This window comes from Phocoena sinus, chromosome 2, assembly GCF_008692025.1.
Source record: "Phocoena sinus isolate mPhoSin1 chromosome 2, mPhoSin1.pri, whole genome shotgun sequence".
In the NCBI taxonomy this organism is placed as follows: Eukaryota; Metazoa; Chordata; class Mammalia; order Artiodactyla; family Phocoenidae; genus Phocoena; species Phocoena sinus.
Genome location: NC_045764.1, coordinates 111,762,581 through 111,787,001, shown reverse-complemented (window position 1 = coordinate 111,787,001; position 24,421 = coordinate 111,762,581). Strand labels below are relative to the sequence as shown.

Here is a 24,421-nt window from a genome sequence, read left to right as displayed (position 1 = left end):
GTGAGCCATAACTACTGAGCCTGCGCGTCTGGAGCCTGTGCTCCGCAACAAGAGAGGCCGCAATAGTGAGAGGCCCGCGCACCGCGATGAAGAGTGGCCCCCGCTTGCCGCAACTAGAGGAGGCCCTCACACAGAAACGAGGACCCAACACAGCCATAAATAAATAAATCAATAAATAAATAAATAATAAATAAATAAAAAAAAAAAATAATAAGATTCACCTAATATATGCGACAAGAAATCCAGTAAAAATTTAAGTGTAATAAATTAAAGCCCACTGAGGCTTACTATTATGCAAACTTCAAATACAACGTCACATTCTTCTGTTGCCCTTGATCTCTTGTTGCACATAGAATTTCTTGCCTCATCTCCTAAAACTCAATTGACCAGCCCTGTCTTAAAAGAAACTAAGATAATGAAATGAGATAAAGCATTAGCATCCATATTTACTTCTCTAAATTATGACCATAAGTATTCACTTGCCTTTAGTCCAGCTGCAAAATATACCCAAATATCTACAAAAAATAGAAATCTTGTCATTTGTCCATAAATTTGAAGAATTAACTCTCAAAGGATGAGGGCATGCCTTTTTGGTCAACCATGGAGTATCTTGAACATTTTGAGGCCTTCAGAAAACACTGAGTCAATGAATTCTCAAACTAAGTGATACATGAACTGCTTTTTGTTGTTTTAACATACAATCATGGGGAAATTTATATATCAAAGCTTACCCCATATCTTTATAGCTGAATTACAGGCCTGTTCAATGCATTTATAATAGAAAATGCTGACGAAGCCTAAGCATGGATGTGCACAACTTTGTGCAACAGCAGCCATTTCAAATACAGATATAGTTTTAGCATTAGGAGGGACGAAGTTGTTTAAATCTGGACTTTTTTTTTTACAATTGCAAGTAATGTTAATAACAACACTGTAAATGTTAAGGCTAAGTGTGGCAATGTCAAAATAGATTGAATCTCTCTGAAAAATTGGAAATTCAGGCTTTTCAAACGTATCCAGATGTTGGCTTTTATTCAGATTTCAAGAAAAGAGGGAACTAATATGATATAAAATTCATACATGCATAGTTCATTAGTGCCTTTTGTATCACTGAATTAAACATTCTGAAAACGTGCTTTTCCCAAATCACATAGAGTTTTAAAACCAAAGCAGTTGCCAAGATGTTGCTCCACCTCAAAAATAATGCCAAATTAATCTCATAAGGAAGAAAACTATATATTTCTTACGTTAACTCTGTTGATAATGTTTCTCCAAAGAGAGTATCCTGCTTTCCTCTTTGAGGATGACAAGAAAAATGAGAAGTAGAACACTGTAGCCATTGTAGTGTATCAAAAAGATATTATTGCCGAACGTGGTAACTTTGAAAATCTGTGAAAATCAGTGGCCTAAATGAAGGCTGAAAGCACTGTCCCCCATACTGTCATCATCAAAAACAATCTTTTCAAGTTTAGTGCATATGGGCATTCCCTAGAGGCCATGGACTGCAGCACTGAGAAGCATGTCTAGAACTCACCATGAAGGTGTTAAGACAGAGCCAATCAAAACATTTCCAGGGTTGTCTGCTCTGAAAACACAAGAGAAATGCCCTCATACCTTTATGTATCCACATCATGACTTTTCTTTGGTAGGGTGTTTTTAACCTTTCAAAGGGTTTTAACATCTATAATCTTAATAGATCCATAATGCCATGGGGTTCTTCTTGGTGACTGCCTGAATCCATGTATAATAAAATATTTGATCTCTTAGGCCACTTTTTGAGAGTACTCTGGGTGTCTTCACATCAGATGAGGATGAATGTTGTTTCAGAATTAGGATATAAGCTCCTGCAATGGAGTATATAAGGTCAGGGACCATGTTTTGTTGACCCTCTATCTGCTGTAACTCTAAGCATTATGGCTTAGATATAGAAGGTAGTTGGAAAATATTTATTCATTTGAATTTCTCCTAAAAGATCAGGTGAGCCTGTATCAGGCTGTTGAAATATATGCCAGGTAAAATTATATAGTACACAGAAATGAGTAGCAGGTGATTGCCTTATTTCTCTTTGAATTTAATGCTCAGTAAAACTTATTTGGTTAAAGCATCCTGTATAGAATGTTTAGAAACAGTGAACAAATTTAATTGTTTCCCATGGCCAGGAATGGTTAACATAAGAAAAGCTCCTATAAAATGTATCAAAGAAAGAGGAAGGTGACAGCAGCTCTTTAAATATTTAAGGACACCTTTATGAGTTCAGTGTTTTTCTCACAGCAATAATATTTGATCAGAATGCAAGAGGCTGGCTCCAATTTCTAGTTCTAACACGAGACTGCTATAGACTTAAAAACCCTTCTGTTCTAGCCTCTCTTCTTTGTTTCTTTGGGGTACATGTCCATATTTACCAGACAGAGCTTTTAGAAAATAAACTTTAAAGATTTTAGGCTTTAAGCTTTAAGTACTGTGTCTTGCTTCAGCTTCAAAAAAGCTTGACTGTCACTTCAATGGATTTTTCTCTTTTTTGTTCTCCTACGCGGCAAACCCATGGGGAAAGTTAGGAATATCACTTCTGTCTTACGGGTTAAAAATTGATACACAGACGTTAGGTGACTTGCCCAAGGTCAATAAGACCATGCTAAAAGGCAGAAACAGAATTTTCTGGAAGAATTTCAGCTTAGTTTGCTAGGCCATTCTGTTATTCTTGAAAATGCGTCTTTAGATATCAGTCCAGAAATCTGAGGAAAATTGGTGGGCCCTGGGAGTATAATGTAAATAAAGTCAAGAATGCCATCCAAAGTGACTTTAGAGTAGTCAAAACACAGTTAAGAACCCCACACTTATAGCTTGTACAGCCAGATTCACTTTGGTGTAGGCTCATCTTCCAAACCTCCATACATCTTCAACAGCATGAGGCTGAGGCTAAAAGGGCAGATAGGAGAGTTCTCACTGTTAGTCATACCTGTCATCCAGGAGCTCTGGGGTACAGGTAAAAATTTATTAGTATAAACTAAGACTATAAAGAGCAAACCTTTGTTGTGACAACTGCTTTTAACCATTTTCCCAGTTATGTAAGGGAGTCTACCATAAACATTCAAGTTTACTAAAACAGCGCATCAAAGAGAAACATACTGTGTTTGTGTGTATGTGTATGTATGTGTATCCAATCACACAAGTGATAAAAGTAAGGAAGAGGATGGAGAGAAGATTTAGAGAACAAAATGAAGGAAATGCATAGATGGATGGAGAGAAAGTAATAAGTAAATAGGGAAAATTACAAAGGTTTAAACAGATAGGGGAAACAATAACTAGTCTGCAGAGAATAAACCACAACAACTACATAAAAATAAAAGTATTGCAGAAGAGGAAGAAAATCACAGCTGGAGAGAAGGTCTTCAGTGAATAACTTCCCTGAAATCATCAAATGAAAGAATATGATAATGATGGCTTAAAAAATTGTGTAAGGGCTACAAAAATTCACTAAGAGGAGATGAGAACAAAAAGAGGCAGAAGTACCAGGATGTGGCCATTTAGTACAGCTTACATCCATAATAAAGGATAACTTTTCAAGAATAAATAGGTACTAAAATTTGTGATTTTGAGGATTTTCTCTAAGCACCATCAATAGGGAGCCCCTTCACTGGGCACCATCTTCCCCGTGACTGTTAATTCTGCCTTTGCTATATTGGTGGCTTGCTACATGGTCCAAGGGATGCCATTTCATATTTCTGTGTAAAATCTGTTCCATTTAAGACAGGGACAATGATATACTCACCACTTACCCAGCACAGATATATTTTAAGAAGTAAATAGGTCATGTTTCTACAAAATTTCAAATCTCTGTGGAAAAGGCATCATTAAAAAAAAAGTCTCTACTTTTAATAACATGACTTTTGTAATAAGATTCTTTTGGTCTGTTACCCATTTGCAAGTAAGAATGCAAATTTCCCATTCATTTTTCTTATATGTCTTAGAAATAAGGTACTATAACTATTGTCTACATTAGAGAGTAAAACAAGTCACACTGGAGGGGAGTCATTGAAAAGGTACTATATATATATTTTTTTCCCCTGATCTTTTAGAAAATATATCAACAAAGCATTACTATTTTTCTCTACCCTTAATGAAGGGAGGAGGGAACATGTTGATATTACCCAGTAATACTACTTCTCAAAATCTATACACACATGACCATTTAATAACCAAGTTCTATAAACATGGAAACAGAAAAGGACCCATGCCAAACATTTTAATTTGTGAACTAATGAGTTTCAAAGAGTTAGGCCAAAAAAAAAAAAAAGAAAATATACACCTGGAATCAGATTGCCCATTTTTAAACTCTGCTTGCATTGCTTACTAGCTGTGTAATTCTCTACGCCTTAGTTGCTCATCGGGGGATAGTATTAATACTTCTTTCATAAGGTTGTTCTGAGGACTGGATGTGCTAATATATGCAATGTCCTAGACAATTCCTATTACATAATAAGCACTATATTCAAGTGTTTGTTCACACTTGATCCAAATGCTGCACGCTAAAAAAAATAACCTGTGGCATAACTTTTCTCCTCTCTTTTATGCCCCTAGTTTGTATATTTATGTAAAACTTCCCTTCACTAAATAAAACACTGAATCTAGGAATCAAAATTCAGTAGGAAAAAAACCTTGCCTTTTATTGACTTCCACTGAACACATGGCTGAAAGCTATTGTGATTTGCCATTGGTTTGTTACTCTTCCCCAGTGTGTCTTCCTGATTTTGGTAAAGGCCTAGGAGCATGTCAAACTAATTCCCAAATCTGAGGGGTTTTCCCATATTGCATTCTTCTGCAATGCACCTGTCTCCATTCAACTTATTAAAATTCTATCTGGCAAGGTCCAGTTCAAATTTCATTTCTTCTACAAAGGTGTTCTAAGACCAGCATGTTTTTTTTTGTTTGTTTGTTTGCGGTACGCGGGCCTCTCACTGCTGTGGCCTCTCCCGTTGCGGAGCACAGGCTCCGGACGCGCAGGCTCAGCAGCCATGGCTCACGGGCCCAGCCGCCCCACGGCATGTGGGATCCTCCCGGACCGGGGCACGAATCCATGTCCCCTGCATCGGCAGGCGGACTCTCAACCACTGCGCCACCAGGGAAGCCCAGCACTTTTTTTATACCACACAAATGTGTTAACTTGGCTGTAATTTCATGTTTTTTGTTTCATTTCATTTTTCATGAAACATGAAAATTTCATGTTTCATTATTTTTCTAAATGGATTATAAATTACTATGGAAAAGGATAACCTTCCTTTTAGTTTGTTCTCCATAGAATATAGTAATACCTAACAAATGCTTATTACCTCATCTTCATAGTCAGACAGCATCATTCCTTACTCTTCCTTACTTTTTAAAGTAAGGGTGGAATTATTCAACCATTAATTCCTAATACATGTATTAGAACATATGGACATATTTAATTTTTAAAATATATGTGAGAAAGGAGAATTAAGGTAGGAAATATCATTGTGTGTAGGCACACAGAAAGTGATACAAATTTCATAAATTATTAGTGGGGCTTGATACTAATTAGTACAGTTTGGAAAGTAGAAAAAAACTTGAAATCAATGTTTCCCCAAGTAAATATGAATCCACCTTTAACCAGATAGCTCTCCAGAGAAGTAGCCCCAGTAGGGAATTTGGAATTAGTGTGATCGTCTGTCACTAGGTCTCCCAGGGCTGACTTTGAATTCAAATGTGAGCCTATTCTCTACCAAAATACCCTAGAGACCATTCTGGTCTTTTTGTCATAGACAGCTAAACGCCTTTAGCCATATTTGCCATGACATCCAATGTGACGAATGAAATACAAACCAGGGGTGTACATACCGTAACACAAGCAGAAGGTAAGAACAGGTTGTTCATACGATGTGAAGTGACCCATTTTCAATGGAAATATAAATAAATATATCTATTCTACGCTGTCAAGAAATCTGAGGAACATTTGGTAACTCTGCCTAAAGAAAACGGTAGGAAAATTAAAATATGTGGAAAATAAGATGTCAAAGAGAAAGCTGAACTTCCATGACAGATTTAGCAAAGGACACTGTTGAGAACCTGATTGAATAGCTATGTAAAAAAGAGTGGATATATGTATATGTATAACTGATTCAATTTGCTGTAAGCAGAAACTAACGCAACATTGTAAATCAACTCTACTCCAATAAAAATTCATTTAAAAACAAATGAAATTTTATATAAATTTGAAAAAAAAGAATAGTTATCTACTATTGAACAAAAGTAAAATGGAAAGGAAAGGGTCCAAGAAGGCTCATAAAATATGTATTTATGACTACTATCTGAGATGAACTAAAAATAACATGGCATTTAGAAATTACCACTGTTGGGCTACCCTAGTGGCGCAGTGGTTAAGAATCCGCCTGCCAATGCAGGGGACATGGGTTCAAGCGCTGGTTTGGGAAGACCCCACATGCCGTGGAGCAACTAGGCCCGTGCACCACAACTACTGAGCCTGTGCTCTTAGAGCCCGCAAGCCACAACTACTGAAGCCCACACGCCTAGAGCCCGAGCTCCGCAACAAGTCACCGCAACGAGAAGCCTGTGCACCACAACGAAGAATAACCCTGCTCACTGCAACTAGAGAAAGCCCACTCACAGCAACGAAGACCCAGCGCAGCCAAAAATAAATAAATAAATAAAATAAATTTATTTTTTAAAAATTAGAAATTATCCCTGTTATGGTAGTTTTCCAAAAAAAATTATATTAATTCAAATTATATATTGTTTCCTTAGCTTTGAAATTGTTCCTAAAATCCTGATTTTTGCCAGATTGCCTATAGGCAAAATCAATTACTAATTAGAACAATCTTTGTTTTTTCACCAAAGAGAGAATATTGAAGTTGGAACACACCTTGGAGCTACCTAGTCCATCCCCCTCACTTTACAGATGAAGAAAATGAAACCCGAGAGCATGAGTGTCAGTGCCTAGGGAGAATCCGGCCTCCTTGTGCTTTATCACAGGGCTTTCCAATCTTTTTTTCCTATCACTGGTCTTTAGTGAAGCTTAAAAATAAGATCAAAGAACACTCAAAAGAGGATCTAGATTATAAAATAACATAAAGAAACTGAGGCACTGAAATGAAGTCCATTCACATCCTCAAGAGAATTTAATATGTGGAGATCTGAGTGACAGTGGCCTTTGCCTTTTCCTGAGGAAGCCTCGAGATCAGTTAATCCTGATAGTATGCATATGAGAGTGTGACTGAGTTGTGGTAAAGCTCTTAGACTAATAGTCAAACTTTTTTTTAAACTCCACTTTGCTGTACATGTGTACGTGAGTGTGCAGCTAAATATTTTTATTTTGGTTTTACTGTTTCGAAGTCTGATTGATAATTCATTTTCTAAAACGGTCAGTGTAAATTTCTGTTTCGGGGTCAGACACGAAATTTAGGGTTCACAGAATGATTTCAGAGCAGTCCAGCCACCAGAGAAAAACTAATAAAAGCAGAATAACAGCCAAAGTTGAAAGAAGTGTGCTAGAGCCATTCTCTGCTTTCCTTTGGGTCCCACAAGCACGCTAGAGTATAGGAGGCCACCTGGTGGTGAAATGAACCAATTAACCATTTAATGTTACATTGAAAAGCAAGCAAAATAGGCAGATTTGGGCTTGTTAAAAAAGAAAAACTAGAACCTTGAGCAAAAAACTGATAGTCAACATGTATTATTGCAATACAACAGAGAGAAAATTGAACTGGAAAATCATTCGTCTGTAGAATAACGTATATTCCTAAAATGTTGCCATAATAGTTATTATTTATACCAGGGACTGGCAAACTTTTTCTGTGAAGAGCCAGATAGTAGAGGTGACCCTTGAACAACTCGGGGGTTAGGGGCACCGACACACACACAGTCAAAATTCCAAGTCTAACTTTACAGTGGACCCTCTCCACCTGAGATTCAGCAACTATGAATTCAACCAACTGTGGATCATGTAGTACTGTAGTACATATGTACTGAAAAACATCTATGTATAAGTAGACCCATGCAGTTCAAACCCACACTGTCCAAGGGTCAACTGTAAACAGTTTAGGCCTGTGAGCCTAAACATATAGTCACTGCTGAAACTACTCAATTCTGCTTTCTTAGTGTAAAAACAGCCACAAACAATTCATAATGAATGTGCCTGGCTGTGTTCCAATAAAACTTTATTTGAAAAAAACCAGGCTATCGTCTGGATTTGACCTTCAGGCTGTAGTTTGTCAATCCCTGATTCTGTACTATGTATTGAGCACGTACTATTTACTATAAGCACAGGGCTGAACCCCTTACATACCTCAATGAGTCCTAACAACCTTTCAGGGTAGGTGCTATCCCCATTTCACAGGTTTAAAAACTGCAGCTTAAAAAGTTTAAATAGGGGCTTCCCTGGTGGCACAGTGGTTGGGAATCTGCCTGCCAATGCAGGGGACGCGAGTTCGAGCCCTGGTCTGGGAAGATCCCACATGCCGCGGAGCAATCGGGCCCATGAGCCATAATTACTGAGCCTGCGCGTCTGGAGCCTGTGTTCCGCAACAAGACAGGCTGCGATAGTGAGAGGTCCGCGCACCACCATGAAGAGTGGCTCCCGCTTGCCACAACTAGAGAAAGCCCTCGCACAGAAACAAAAGACCCAACACAGCCATAAATTAATTAATTAATTAATAATTTTTAAAATGTCAGGTGCTGTGCTGACTATTAAAAAAAAGTTTAAATAATTTGGTGTATAATGTACTCTGCTCCCTCTAACTTAGAAATGCTTTATGTAGCCTCCTGACCATTTTTCTCTGTGATTGCGGACACCTGTTCTGACCCTCCCTCTCATTCATCCTGCAGAGGCTGCTTTTGGTTTCCCCCCATGATGACTTTGCTCCTGTTTCTCCACCTCACGTTCTCTTGAAATGTTGTCTCTTACCATCTCTTTCTCCATCACTTCTTTTATGTTTAAAAGCTTTATGTCAGTTTTCATAACAACAGATGCAAGCAAGCACAGAAAAAAAACAAAAGCAATGTATTAAAAATAGATAGCCACATATACAACAATAAGCCAAAGAAACTGTCATACCATATATGTTCCAAATGGAATGTGAGCCAAAAACATGATGCTCACTCTTACATAAATAATATATTAGGCATCCACTGGGAGAAGAAGCAGCTCTGTCCCTATGTGGCAAGAGGATTCTTTTGGTCCATTTTTATCTTATTTTCTTTTTCTTTTTAAACTCTTTTTTTCCCCAGGTATACACTGTAAGTCATACCATCTCAGACCACATTCCTCTTCAAAACTAACCATGAACTATTTTATTAACTGTTAATAAGAGAAAGTTGAAAAACCTGATGCAGAAATCCACAGAGCTCACTAAGGCCCCTCAAATACATGGATTTACCAGCAGTCTCTCAATATTAGCATATTTTCTCCTACAAAATAGGATTGAAGTGGTTTCATTTAGATGGAGTGTAGACAAAACTGAAATAAAGGATTTTTAAAAGATTTTTTAACTTGAAAAGAAAACTGCAAAAGATTCAGATATGTGACTATACTGGAAAATAGAAAAGATTTAATTATGGAACATGGATTCTGGCTGATTTGACAATTAAACCTAACAACAGAAGGGATTTATATTAGATATAAGAAGACTTTCAGGGCAGTGAGAATTGTTAAACATTTTAATGGAAGGTTGTGAATTCCCTCTGGAAAGGTCTTTAATGGAGGACAAATTCTCTCCTATCTGGAATGGATAAAAAACAATCTCTGAAAGAGAGGAAATGAAATGAAGGTCGTTTTGAGGTCACTTGCAGTCCTGAAACTCCAGGTAAAATTCTCCCTTCCCATGGGTAAATAACTGTACAAAACCTCTAAGGGATTCACTTTGGAAGATTCAGGAGAAAACACTTGTTAAGCAGGTGATTCAATTCAGAAAGTATTTATTGAGTGTCAAATATTACCTAACTCTGGGGAGACGTCCACCCCAGGAGGGCACATGTCTGAGCAGCAGTGTGGACAATGGACAGGGAACACAATTATTTATTTCAGTTAATTTTTTTAAAAAATCTTTGAGCTCCAGTCAGCTTTCTGTAACTATTTCCTGAACTTGGTGACCTCAAAAATCCTGCAAGAGCTGGCTGTCACATGAAATTTCTGGCATTATTCATGGTATTCATTTTTGTAAACAGAAAAGGCTCTGACAGTGTTTCTATACTCTATTTCCTTTTCTAGCCCAAACTTGGATGGATGGAGCCTCTTAAAGTATCATCAAAACACTGGTTATAAAATGCTAGCCAAATCTGGGCTCTTGTGCTATACTCCCTTGTTGTAGAGAAAAAATTCAATGAGCTCAACTCTAGAGATTCATTTATATTGAAGTCTTCAGGAACGTGAGGATTTTTGTTCGTGGCTTATAAGAAAACCAGAGATTCAAGGAATGGGTCTTTAGTATCACCAGGCTGAAGAGAGTGAAGAAGAGAGAACAACCATACAGAGAGAAGTATGGCTTCTCCTCAGGTTTATTTTCAAATCTCAGCATGTCCCAGCTGAGGAGGAAGGACAAAGTTCAGTGGGAAGACAGTAAACCCAAAAGGATGCCAAAGTAGACACAAAGAGGGGCAAGAAGTGAATTTATCACAAATCTTTATCAAATTCTAATTTTAAATGGCACATCTTTTAACCTTTTCTTTATTGCTTAAAATCATTAAAGCTTACAATTAATCACTAAAAGTATAAATGACCATATATGAGGATTATTTTTTTAAATAATGAAGAGTATAAAATTTTTAAATACAAGAGTGGGAGTAAGTTTCGGAATTACATTTCAGCTTTTTCTTGACATTATAGAAGTGAAATTTAGTTTTTTAAGTTTCATATTCTGAATTGGCTTGCTATAGCTTTGGAAAGATGAGTCAGTCTTTTAGACTCTCGCCCCTCTTCACTCTCATCATGACAGACTTGGATTAAAGAGCCAGCCAAAGTCCAAATCTCCTATTTTTCTCACCCCTTCATGATTAAATTTTTAGACACACACTCTTCTGAAGTCAAACCAGATTTTCTACAATGAAAGTGTCAGTAAAATCTCCTGGTAACTATGGTACAAGAACAAATTGTGGTGATATACTTCACATTTCAAATGACTGTTCATGTTTACCTATACTTATTATTCTATTATTAGGCTTCACATTTGCATGGTTCATATTATCCTCACATGTATAAACACTTGTACTGAGATTGTCTACATAATCAAGAATACAACAGTGAATACTACAGTTTGAAAGGTTGGAAACTAGCCATAGAATTATGGTGATTAGTTGTACATTTTTGTACCATTTGCCTCAGACATGGATGTCACTGTCCTTCCCTTCCTCCCTCCCTCTTTTTTTCCCTATCACCATGTTTTTTCCCCTGATATCAACCTGGCCAAATCTGGGTACTCTGAGTATTAAGAACTATCCTTAAGGCACATTGGTTTTTCAAGGAGAGAAATTTTTGTTTTTCTTTTTATATATAATATAAGAGGAAGCCATGAAGTTTTAGACTCAATTACCACAGCATGAAAATAGGATTGTTTTCTTGAAAAAGTAACGAGTTGATAGCATAGCTCTGATGAATAGGATCTAATTAATAGATTATTAAATAAGCCTTATTAGAAAAATGTTTCTCACCATATATTTATTGAGTTTCTATTCTGTGCCAGGTACTGTGCTAAGCACTGGAGCTATATCAATAAACAACACAGACATGAATCCTGCCCTTGGAATGTGAAATCTAACAAAAATTATAATCATTCATTCTCAAATTTAGTCCACAAAGTTTAAATCTATCATATTATTTAAAAATATGCATTTTATTAATAACAAAGTACTCATGGCTAAATTATTCTCAAGGAGGGTTCTCTCAGGGAGGCACCTGTGAGTATTGAAAGGGATAATTCTATTGTAATGAAGGTAGCAAAATCCAGTATGCCAAATTTTATAACATAGAAATGAGCTCCAGACTGAAACTTGGCAGATATGAAAAGAGTTTGTATAGTTATTTATATATGCATGATTTAAATGTCTTGGGACAGCCAGCATGTCTGGTCCAAGGAGTCTGACTTCATCCAGATTCAATCCTGATGAAAGATTCTTTTAATTCAACATGTTAATACTTTGTATATGTGTGCATATGTGTAAACACACATAAATGTATGCATAAATGTGTGTACCTCTTCCACAGACTTCCTAGTTTTCAATGGCTAAAATGAGGTGACAAGGGGAATATCACAAATCACAAAGCTTTATGCAAATATCTATGAGCATATGGAATCAACCACTTAAGAAGCAGCCGAAGTAGTAAATTCAGACGAGTTTCAGGGGTGTATAGATATCCTATTGGAGAAAGTTGTGGTCTGAGAAAGATTGGAAGAAAATTTGAAATCAACCCCAAAAGCAATAAGGATTTTAGTCTGCTTGACTCTTTCCTAGCTTTAGAGAAAGAAAATGTGTGTGTGTGTGTATTGTGTCTTAGGTAAATGAATCAAGGTTCAGCAGCAAGACCACTCTTCCCTCTTAGCTTCCCAGTGTGCCTCATTAGGGATACAGTGTCACAGAAGTGCCTATTTTAAGAAAGTATGAGCTTCACAAATGCCCACTTTATTAAAAATATGCTTGGAATGCCCTTGTTTCTGAGAAATGCATTTGCTTCCTTGACAGGACTGGAAGGTGGTTTTTCTGTAAATGATATTCCTCTAGAGCATCTCTCCATGGGGACACTTCTTCAATGACTCCCTTTGGCAATAACAGAATCCATGAGGTTGAATCTTCCTTGGGCAATGCTGCCTTTAGTGCATCTCCCAAAATGACATAAATATTTTCAGCCTTGGCTTTCCTGAATCTGACAGAATATAACAGGAGGCTCCTGTTATGGCAACACTTCCCCAGGGTGCTGAGGTGCTTAAGAAAGGCTGATGAACGGCTAAAGAACCATCCCAAACCCATCATGTTTTCTCTGCAGATGTACCATCTAAATATTTAGGACTTTCTTCTTTCTATCTTAGCACAAAAAGTTCATGAAGAGGGCGGAAATAATGTTCTTGCAAGAATTTTACCTATTGTAGAGAAGAGGATATGGGGCAACACTGAGCAGGCAAGGATCAAACGCTGACTTATTTACTTATTTCTTGTGGTAGTTATTGGTGCAGCTCAACAAATATTTCTAGTTTTCTGCCTTCCAGCATATAGTAGGAATGCATTTCCCCATTCAGTTCGGAGTAAGGTGGAGCCATGCGATTCGTTTGGGCCAGTGATTGAGAGGAAGTGACATGTGTTTCTTCCAAGTAGAAGATTTAGTGACTAGAGTGAGACCCTCCAGAAGTCTCTCTTCTCTTTGCCACATTGAGGGAATATTTAAGAGGGTGGCTGGTCCATGAGTGTGATTCCTGGAGTAATAGCAATGTAAAGGATAGCTCATAGCCAACTTGTGATGGACATGTAGTATAAATACATGAGAAATAAATCTTTGCAGGTTTAAACCTTTGAGATTTGGCGGTTGTTTGTTATCTCAGCAAACCCTAGCCTAACCTGACTGAGAAACTAGTTCTGTGTCTTTCAGGCTAGCCACTTAACTGTATTTCAGGCTCAGAGTACATGAAATGGGGAACATAATCCATGATCATTGTGAGCATTAAATACAATAATGTACATAGGGCACTGACATAGTCAAATAGTAAGATTTGACCAATATTAGTTTTTTTGTCCCTCTATCCTACTTCTGTCTCATAACACACACACACACACACACACACACACACACATACTTCCCTTCTTATCAAATGGTGAAGTAGATAACATCTGCGTCCTTGGTCCCTTTTCTGGATTTCTTCCCTCTACCCACTCCCCACTCTATCTTCCCTTCTCAGTGTCTTCCCATTTAAACTAGATGTTAAAATTGGCATTTAATTCAATATTATTCTCCCCCTCCCCATAGATTATCTGCATCCAGTAGAGTACACTCTTTTTTACCACAAAGAAATGAATCTTAAGGATGGGATTTAAAGTTAGACATAGTAGTAAAACAAGGACAGAAAGGAAGGAGGTTAGTGAGTTTATCTGTAAAAGCACTATGATTGAGCTTTGCCCGCCCCCTGCCCCATCCCCAGCCAAGGCTCACCAGCCTATTCTGAACAGGTACCTGGACTTCCTTTGAAATAACTAAAACATTATTTATGTACCCTTCTAGCTCCACCTCCCTGCTTTAGGAATATATGCATGAAATCCTAACAAGCTGTAAAAACTAGAATGATAATAAAGACGAAATATTTGGATTCAATAGCATATATATCTTATGCACTTCCTTGTAGTTACAGTTACGATAACCAATGCCTTCCTGATGTAATTACATGAAACATTAAACCTAACATTTATCCTTTTATATTAAGACCGCTTTGTCAATGACAATACTTCGTTTTCATCTTTAAACTCTGGTACTTATTTTTGACAAAATAAATAACCCCCAGTTCTTACCATGGCTGTCTGTAAAGTTTAATCACACATCATATAACTTTTTTTCTAGCTTCAAACCAGATTAGCTTACATATGAATATAACTGCTACAAATAAGTAATTTAAAAATAGGAAATGCTAAAAAGTAGGTGAGGGACATTTCCATTAAGTCACTGATCTGAAACATATCTATATAGTGTTGAGCGGTTCAGGAGCCAAAGGTGGCAGTGAACCAAACGCCCTTTCTTATAAGGAACTTAAATGTTCCTCTAATTTATTTTATAAAAACCAGAAAGAAATCTACAAATATGTAGAGTTAAAGCCAAATATCTCAGCTTAACATGGGGCGGGGGGGGGGGGAACACTGCACATTCACATCTAATTAAGTAAAAGTCATTTTTCAAAAGCTAAAGGCTGAAATTTTCACAATTTAATCCAAATTTTTATTAGCAAACTCCAATGATTATCCTGATTGCAATTAATAAAATCTCCCAAACAGGTCAACTCATTTAAGTGCTATCTGTAATCATTTGGATTTTAATATGACGGTTATTACTTATTACCGTGAAACCAAGTAGCACAATGAGATATTGATTACTTTTAACCTTTAGATCCAAGGATTCAAGAAAGGTTATAATAGGGGAACATTCTTCCTTTCTTGGCTGGCAAATGTATAGCCTTCAGGAGAATTCAAATGATTCCCATTGGCCAAGTAGATCCAAGATTAGTTCATTCTCTGGGCTGACAAGAAATGATGATGCTTTTAAAAATAACACCCAGCACGTATCTAGTGAAGTGTTACATTTATATAACCAATGGCCTCAAGATGTGCTTCACATCACAGCAAATCTCAGGCTGTTAACCCTTTACCAAGTTTTGTTTGTGAAAGTATCTTTGTTGGAATGAGATATTAAATATAATAGCTTTAATTGGAATAAACTCATCTCATTAAACCAAGTTCTCTGGTAGGTTCCAAAAGGCTGAACACAATCACTGGCCACTGTTGGCCACTAGCACTTCTTTTGGTTTTCTTTTTTCCATGACAACATTTAGAAATAATTTTCACACTTGTGCCACTGAAAAGCAATGAGTTCTAGGTAGAGTCCAGCAAAACTATGGGCAAGGGAAACATAACAGTTATGTGTTAGATTAATTTGCAGAACACTTGGCATTATTATTGCCAAGTTGTCAAATTGCTCCAAGTTGTTCCGGAAGGTTGTTATTAATAGTATGTTTTCTGAGGAAAGTTCTGTCTACTTTTGGAACTGCATTTCTGTTGCCAAGGAAACTCCTTTAAGCACAGTTTTCTAGGAGCACACTGCTGCTTTTGTTTGCCAGTGTCCTATTCATATCATCTAAGTAAGCGTTTTATATGCTCCAGCCTGCAGTCCCAAATGTTGAAGTTTTAGCCCATTTAAGTTGCTTTTTCAAACATAGCTAATGCCTGCTATGATTTTCCTCTCCCTTTATCCCCGCTTCTCTCTCCACTCTCCACCCAAAGCCCCTCTCTCCCCGCCTTCTTCCCACTCTCCCTCCAACATGCCCAAATCTTACTATTCAAGGTTTATTTTTTTAAACAGTTGCATTAGGGAAGATAGTTTTCACAAGTTTTTGATGAATTAACTTCAATTTGAATAATAATTCCATAGGTTGTAGCATTAGTCCTTCAAGTGTTAATTATCTTTTCACTCTAAAATTAATGTAGTCATTTCCTACTGACTCCTCTACCCCATTTACTGAAGTGCTGAGGAAAACGTGTCATTGAGTCCTGAGCCAGCCCTGTTGTTGTGATTAAGCGTGGTCACATGGCCCATCTCTGCCAAAAGGAGGGCCCTGAGAAAAGGTGACAAAGACAGTGATTTCCTGTCAGCAAAGAGTAAGACAGGGCTGTCTAGAAGTGATGCAAATGAGGGGAACTTTCCCCACGGCTTGTTTGATCCACTCTAGGCCAGAGCAGGCCAGGCCAGGGAGAGAGGGAGAAGCACAATACAGCAGAGGCTGCCCAGAGAGCCAACGCACCTTCCGGCCAGTGGCTCACCCGCCAGAGACAAAAACTGCTGGCGGGGCTTCCCTTCCTTGCCCCTCTGCACACAGAGCCAGCTACTTCTTGGCATACTATTCTCTTAACATCCTTCTTTTTTTTTCCTTTTAAAAAAGCAATGAAAATAGGTATTATAAGCTCCAGCATAAATAGTGTTTCATATATTGTTCAGAAACCACATCCATCTACTTTTTCTTCTAAACATTTTCAGGATAAGTTTTGCCCTTTCTCAAAAAGAAAAGAAAAGGAAAGAAAAAAACCATATACATATATTCAAGTATTCAGAACAAACACTGATTAATCAAAGCTCAAGTTAATATGACAACTAATCTAAGGACTTTTTGAACTTTAATAAAAATGGAACAACAAATTCACTTCTAGATAGCAGTGGAGGTGGTCTAGGGTTTTCCATTCCGATCACTTTAAAAAAGATTAGATAATGTTTTTTGAAATATTATAATGATTTTAAGCATATTCTTCTTATCTTAATAGAGTTTTAATCTAACATACAATTAAGCTCTACAAATAATCTACTGGGAAAGAGGTAAAAAATTATCATTAGGTTCTTGTGCCTGATATATCTGGTACATTTTTACCTTGACGGCTTCAATAACTAGTAATTTGCTTCATTTTGAACAATCAAGGTAGAAAATTTAGGTACTGAAATTCCAATATAAGGCCTAATTAACAGAATTTAATTTTTTGACGTGTACTTCTATTCTTGTAAATTTTTTTAATAAGTTCATGGATTTTCTTCTATTTTAATCCTAGCTACTATGACCTGGACTATGAACCAGCCTACCATTACATTTTTAAGAGCTCAAGTTCAGTCATAAAGGTATCAAGCCACATCTGAAATTATTTAGATCAATGTAGTCCAGAACAAAATGAAAGAGAACTATTGTAGAGGGTTGAATTTATAAAATATAGGGATAGCATGATTAATCTGTTTTCTATGATTGGTTCATAGCTATGGCATCATTTGGCATCATTTTGGCATCAACAGTTATAAAATAACAAGTCAACTATGTCCCATTTTTCTTCTTTTACACTGTATTTCTTATCCCCCAGAATTTCTTATCTCATTCCATACATGTTTCTTTTAAAAGTCATAATGCTTGTCTTATAATATACACCCAAATTCTCTAAAGTAACATTTTCTCCTTTAAAATTTAGCCCTTTCTTGAATCTGGCTTTTCTTCCTGAAACAATTCTTCTTTCAATGTTTTGGTTTTAAAAATTTGTTTGTATTTGATTTTTTAGCATTTTCTTATTTATTCATTCATCTACCCATGATTTTAATTTACTCCTTTATTCTTTTCTTTCTTTGGTTAACTTTGAATTAACTAATTTCAACTGCTTTTCCATCTCTTCAACGTTTATATTTCTTTCTCATTTTACTAATAACCTCTTCTTTTCCAATATATAAGAACGATGTCCTTTCATTAGTTCCATCTGGTCACACTACCATTGAAAGGAGCTACCTATGGGCGAGAGCTGTGCTCAAAATCTCTAACCATCACCTGGCAATAGAGTCGGAGAAAAAATAACTAACTCATTTGTCAGAAGTATTAAGTTCAGAAATCTACTTGTAAGAAATATTGTGGTTAGGCATTTCTCTACTATACCATTCTAACCCCTTATATAAAAAAATCCTAAAAGAAAATATCTTCATTTCTAAGTATCAAAATAATTTCTCCAAAGGAAGTATAATGTTTTTTCTCATGGAAAATGTAAATTTAGCATTTGACCACATTTCCTTCTTTGCTTTCACTACCAGGAAACCCAGAATAAACTTTTAGGGTCATCTTTAGTAATTGTGTAGGACCTTATAGTCTATGTGCCTACACATTAACTCTTCTCACAGAAATAGAATCCAGCTTACATATATTTTCCCAGTTCTGATTTGTACTTATATATTAAAAATATTTTTATTATTCCCCTGTGAATTTTTACAAGTTCTTACAACCTCAAACCAATAACAAAATAAAAATGCAATTAATATGTTTAGTGAGCACTGTATTATATAGAATGAATGGTTCTTTTCCTTTCTCACACAGGATATATTTTTACAGATATGCCAATGGAGAAAGATAGGGGACACTTGCATTTTTCCCATAAAAGCAGAAACCATGAGTAACCAACCCTCTAAATTAAGTATAGCATCTTCAGTGTAAATTCCCTGAAAGTATACAGGTCTTGGTTGAAGTGAGTGTTAATATTGTTATTTTTTTTTAAGCTGGAAGGGTTATTTTTAACCCCTGAGAAGTAATATAATCTAATATTTTATTGATAAGCAACAGCTAAGCCATTCACTCAAGGAACAAATCTATAAATGTGGTGTTTTAGTGAGCTTCACACTACCTGAGAACAGCTCTTGTTTAATTATAACAATAATCACCAGCCTACAACTTCTGAATTGGGCCCTTGAACTTAACCCTTGAAACCCCACACCAATCCAGGACGGCTAGGGGCTCTGTCACCTGTGCTCTGCAGGTGGCAGAGAACAGCAGTGCCCTGTGGCAAGGAAAGGAGCCCATGACAGGGCACAGCCTCACGGCACTCCAGAACCAGCTGCACCTGCTGCAGAGGGCAAGGCGGCAGCAACAGCCGCTGCCTGGCCTCCAGCTCTCCCATCATGGAGATGCTTCCAGGCCACTCAGTCTATAAAATATATAGGATGGGGGAGGAGGTGTCTTGAGCTTCCCTGAACCCAAGAATAATGCCACCTTTGATCTGCAGATATGAAAAAATGAAGCTTTTCCTTTGCAAGTGGGTTTTAAATATTTCTCCATTAATAGTTAATGCACATGCAGACAGCTCCCTGTGATTATGAATTCTGGCTTCGTAACGCTAGTCCAAATAGGAGCTGAACTTTCAAAATCATGGTGTTACTTTTGACAAATTAAATTGTCCTACTTAGGAAGGTAGCAGGAATGAAGAGAAAGAAAATGAGAGAGTGGGAGTAAATTCTCCTTGGAGCTGATTCTCAGATTGAGGAAGAAAAAGATGAGAAAAGACTACATTTGTGTTTTCTAAGCTGATACTGCCAATGTTTATTAGAAAATAGCTTCAGAAGGTCCCCATTCTGAGGCTGAGCCAGACTGAAAAGGGGGAAGGAAAGACATTGGCAGTATGTCTCACTGTCTCCAAACAAAGAAGAAAACATATTAAGGGAGTGGTTACTTTTTAATAAGAATCAGGTTGTTCTAATGGCCCTGCAGTTTAAAACGAATCAGAAAGAAAATGATCTTAAATTTCTAACAATCTGAAAATAACAAGAAATGTCTTAAACAGATAATCCACTTTACAGCCCACTGTAATATTAAGGTTCTAAATTATGTGAGGTTGTATCTATGTATTCTTTGCCTGTTAAACCTAATTCTCTTCCTTTAAAAGTTCCTTGAATATTTTGCTGGTTTGGGGTAACCAAGATATCATAACAGGTGCTCCGCTCAGGAGGTCTGCTGAATGAATAGTCTGGGGTCTTTATCAGAAGTTCCATATCTAGGAGTTAAGGTCACATGATTTTCTAGCAGAGACAAGAATAGAAAATAAACAGGTAAAGTCAGGAAAGGTGATGTCTAACGTTGAAAATGCTAAAAAATCTTCACACTCACTGATGACCATCTTACTATCTTTTCTCTAACCTAACATTTCCAAAGGTGATTTTCAGGCATCAACCTAGGACTAAGTAATGCAGAATTGGGGTCTGGGCATGCCTATGCATACCAGGAAATCAGCTGAAAGATGAAACAGAGAGAGCCCCACCCCAGGGAAAGGAGAACAAAAGTTTCAGATTCTACGATAACAGGAATAATGATTCTGTTCTGATCTACAGTTCCTGGAATTTTACCATCACTCAGTTGAAGGTCTCTCTTAAAAGTTTTTCACCCTCATTGTTTACATTAATAGCAGGGATCATGAGCTTCAATCTCATCCTTAATTGTTTTAACTCAACAACTATTAGTTCAATATCAACCATGTAAGGTTCTTTGCTTAATAACAAAGAATACAAGGGCAAAGCATTTTTCTTGCTGTTATACAAGCATTTTAAGAAATGAAGATGATGTAGATAAGTTGAGGTAGATTGAAAATGCTATGAAATGAGTTGGGTGTCCAACTGAGTTGTCACAATGACTAGAGGAACATGAATAACAAATGTCCTGTAGTGGAAGGAACGGTTGCACAAACTAATAAAAAATTGTTTTGTCCCAAATGTCAATGGTATCCTTGGTGAAAAATGCTGATGAAGCATTGGTAATTTTTAGGGCCAACAAATTTTAAGATTAAAGATGATTAAGGTAGACTCAAATGGTGTTGAAAGCCTAGAAAGTCCGGGGACCAACTGAAAAGCTTTAGTCCTTTAGGGGTCTCTGTGATCAACCGGCTCCAAACCTCCTTTGCCCAAGGCATTAGCTTTGTTGATTCCTAGAAAAGCAGATTAGAACAGAGAAATGGGACACTGAAAATGTTGACCTAACCTAAGAATCCCTGGGGATTCTTGGCAAAGACCTGAGATTAATTTTCTTCCCTCAGTTTTTCTAATTCAGGAGCCACCCCAAGTTCTAAATGACTCCTTCATCAATATCCTCAGGATTGCTTTGGAGGTTTCTAAACGTCTGGAATAATTTGGGAGCTTATATAAAGAGAGACCCTCTACAAACCTATAGCACTGTCCTTGGTTTCTAACATAATCTTTAATTTGTTTACAAGCCTAATGCAAAATCAGTGGTAGTCTAGTGAGCTTAGATATGCTGAGCATCTGAAAGAAGAAACAGAGGACATGAGTCACAAATGAAGAGCCCCAGTATAAAAATGTTTGGAGGGCTTCCCTGGTGGCGCAGCGGTTGAGAGTCCATCTGCCGATGCAGGGGACATGGGTTCGTGCCCCGGTCCGGGAAGAACTCACATGCAGCGGAGCGGCTGGGCCCTTGAGCCATGGCCGCTGGGCCTGTGCTTCCGGAACCTGTGCTCTGCAATGGGAGAGGCCACAATGGTGAGAGGCCCGCATACCGGAAAAAATAAATAAATAAATAAATGTTTGGAAAAATACTATAATCCAGAAGTACTGACTGGGTGGAATAATGGCCTTCAGTATGCCAGAATGGGAATTCTCAGGCAGAGCACTTACAAGGAAACCACAAGTAAAGGAAGAGTGCACTTTTTGTTCAATGTCTTCCTATTAATTGTGATGTAAATTATATGAATGTGATTTTGACAAAGAATAGCACTGTTTCTAAAAAAAAATAGTGGTTTATGTGCAAAATACAAAATGCATCAAGAAATGTTATTTGGCATCATGGGTGAAATAAAATCTGAGATAATGGCTTATGATTAAATAACTTTTGTATTTTTTTTTCTTTTTTGGCTGGACTTTTTTTTTTTTTTTTTTTTTTTTTTTTGCGGTACGCGGGCCTCTCACTGTTGTGGCCTCTCCCGTTGTGGAGCACAGGCTCCGGACGCGCAGGCCCAGCGGCCACGGCTCACGGGCCCAGCCGCTCCGCAGCATGCGGGATCCTCCCAGACCGGGGCACGAACCCGCGTCCCCTGCATCGGCAGGCGGACTCTCAACCACTGCGCCACCAGGGAAGCCCTTGGCTGGACTTTTAATGCTTAAGTCTTAGGAATGAAACAAATATTTTTGTACCATTAAATTAATATAGATTTATAGGCACTTTTCACACATAATTCTTGATCCCGGCATGAAATGCGAAATCACCTGGCTTTGGTTACATTAGGTTGAAATTGTTACTCTAACAATATGTGAGGCCAGAAGATGGTAGCTTTGTGGGTAATGTGGACAGCTATCCATATAGGAAACAGGTAGTAGTCAACAAACTTGATTAATGTTGGACAGAATTCTTTAGGGAGTAAAATATCACCTTTTGCTGAGTCCCTAGGGAGCTTATATCTTCTCTTACCTAAGATGATCCCCGAAGGACACTAATTAAAGTCTACCAGACCCTTGAAAATAAATCTCTCTCTTTAGAGGAGGTAAAATTTAAAATAATATATTAAGGAAAGGTAACTTAAAATGATAAAAATTGGAGAAGAAAGAAGACAACTTTTATTTGACCTTGAATGTACTTCTTATTCTATAAGAAATTTTAAAAAGCTAGAGGGTAGCTGTTTCTTGTCATTATACTGTTGCTGATTCTGTGGTTAGTTATTAATTTTATTTTTTATGATTCACAATCTGCTCTTTGAAATATGCCATATGCTCAAAGCAATTCAAGGATGACAACTGTCAGAATTACTCCAATAAAAATTGCCTAAATGAGGAAGATTTACTGCAGTCTGATATTTCAGTGAAAAGTCCCTCTACCCTCCCCAACTGCTTTTTCAGACACTGAATCTTACAACCATTTTTTTCAGTCAAAATCTCATGGTTGTTTTGTAAGAACTTCTAAGACTATTTAAATAGAATTGGTAAAACACATTAAGGTAGGGGTGAATTAAGACATGGAAAACAATACAGATAGTTATTAGATGGATTGCCTACAATCAATACGTTGAGTACAAAGCCAGTTTTCTTAAATCACATGCAAATGCATTGACTTAATTTGACAACGTCTGCGCTACGTAACACCAATAAACATTAAATTGGACAAGGCCTGTACCCCGGAAGCAGCAAGCCAAACAGAAGGCAAATTTCTTTTATCTCTGGAAAGATCTGAGGGGTGGATAGACTCCACCTGAGTACCCCAATCAAAACACATTTTGTTAAATGTTACCAACCCATTTATCCTTCATTTTGTTTCAGTCTACTTATTAATGCAGTTTCATTTATTGCTATTCATCTTGAAGATAAACCTTTGTCCTTCTATAGAATTACACCAAATAGAATGTGATAAAGGGAACTTTCTTGCAATTATGATGTCCATGCAGCCTGTCAGCACACAAGGGATGGAAATGAGTTTGGGGACAGGGAAGGGAATTCTAATAGACACCATGATACATACAATGAACGCAAAAGATATCCTGAGAGAAAGACTTGTCAGGCTAATCAGATCTTCCACAGCAAGGTAAAGGCAAGAAGGGTAGCTCTGACCTTGTAAAGATGCCGCTGCTGCTCCTCTGACATCATCAGGTCGTGACTGTCCATCACGAGGGACTCCATGTCAATCAGCCAATCCCAGAGCTCCTGATATTCTGAATCAAAGTCCAGAAGCCTGAAGATAAGGCACAGAATGTATTATGCATAAATACAGTGTAGTTGTTCAAATCTCATATTACAATAATATATTCTTGAAAACCTGTGATGTTCCTAGGTGATACCTGTAAAAAGAGAAGGAAAAATTCTCTGTGTGGTTAAACAGAGAGCAAAACAGGAACTCAAGCTTGTGACATAGCCATTGCTTAGATTTTGAAAACATAACCTGTAATTCTGATGCTCATACCTGAGACATATCATGGCTATTTCCATTTGTTCACCCTTTCTGAGGACTTGCAGCATTTGAACAAAATTATTACTACTATGTCCTTGAGAAAGAGCATTGCCATATTTAACAGAATGAGAAATGGAGGGTCAGTGCCTTGTGAAGGTTACACAGTCAAGAACTTGGGGTAAAAACAGCACTCTCAACATTCAAACCCCTTTCTCTATGACTAGATTTTCCACAGGTACTGCATCCCAATACCTTCATGATTAAGAATACTAATTCAACTAACTTCTCTAAAATGATCACAACATACTATCATATCCAAAATATTATTTTCTCTGGGAAGTGACTCAATCATTTATCTGTCCCTCTGCTGTCTATCTGCCTATCTCTGCAAACATATATCCTACATATATTGTCATGGATGAGTAGCCAGCATTTCAGCTTAACACTCAGGGATAGGCTTGAGTGACTCTGGTAAGCCAGTGAGAACCAGGGGCAGATCC

At 37.3% G+C, this 24,421-nt stretch overlaps 1 protein-coding gene across 7 annotated transcripts in view; it reads right to left on the bottom strand.

The window, feature by feature from the left end:
* AKAP6 (A-kinase anchoring protein 6) overlaps positions 1 to 24,421 on the bottom strand; it is a 643,220-nt gene that overhangs the window by 103,081 nt on the left and 515,718 nt on the right. For all 7 annotated transcript variants that reach the window (XM_032622554.1, XM_032622560.1, XM_032622555.1 and 4 more), the window contains one exon: positions 23,585 to 23,705. In XM_032622554.1, the coding sequence (XP_032478445.1) occupies positions 23,585 to 23,705 (121 nt within the window). The remainder of the gene's footprint in view (positions 1 to 23,584; positions 23,706 to 24,421) is intronic.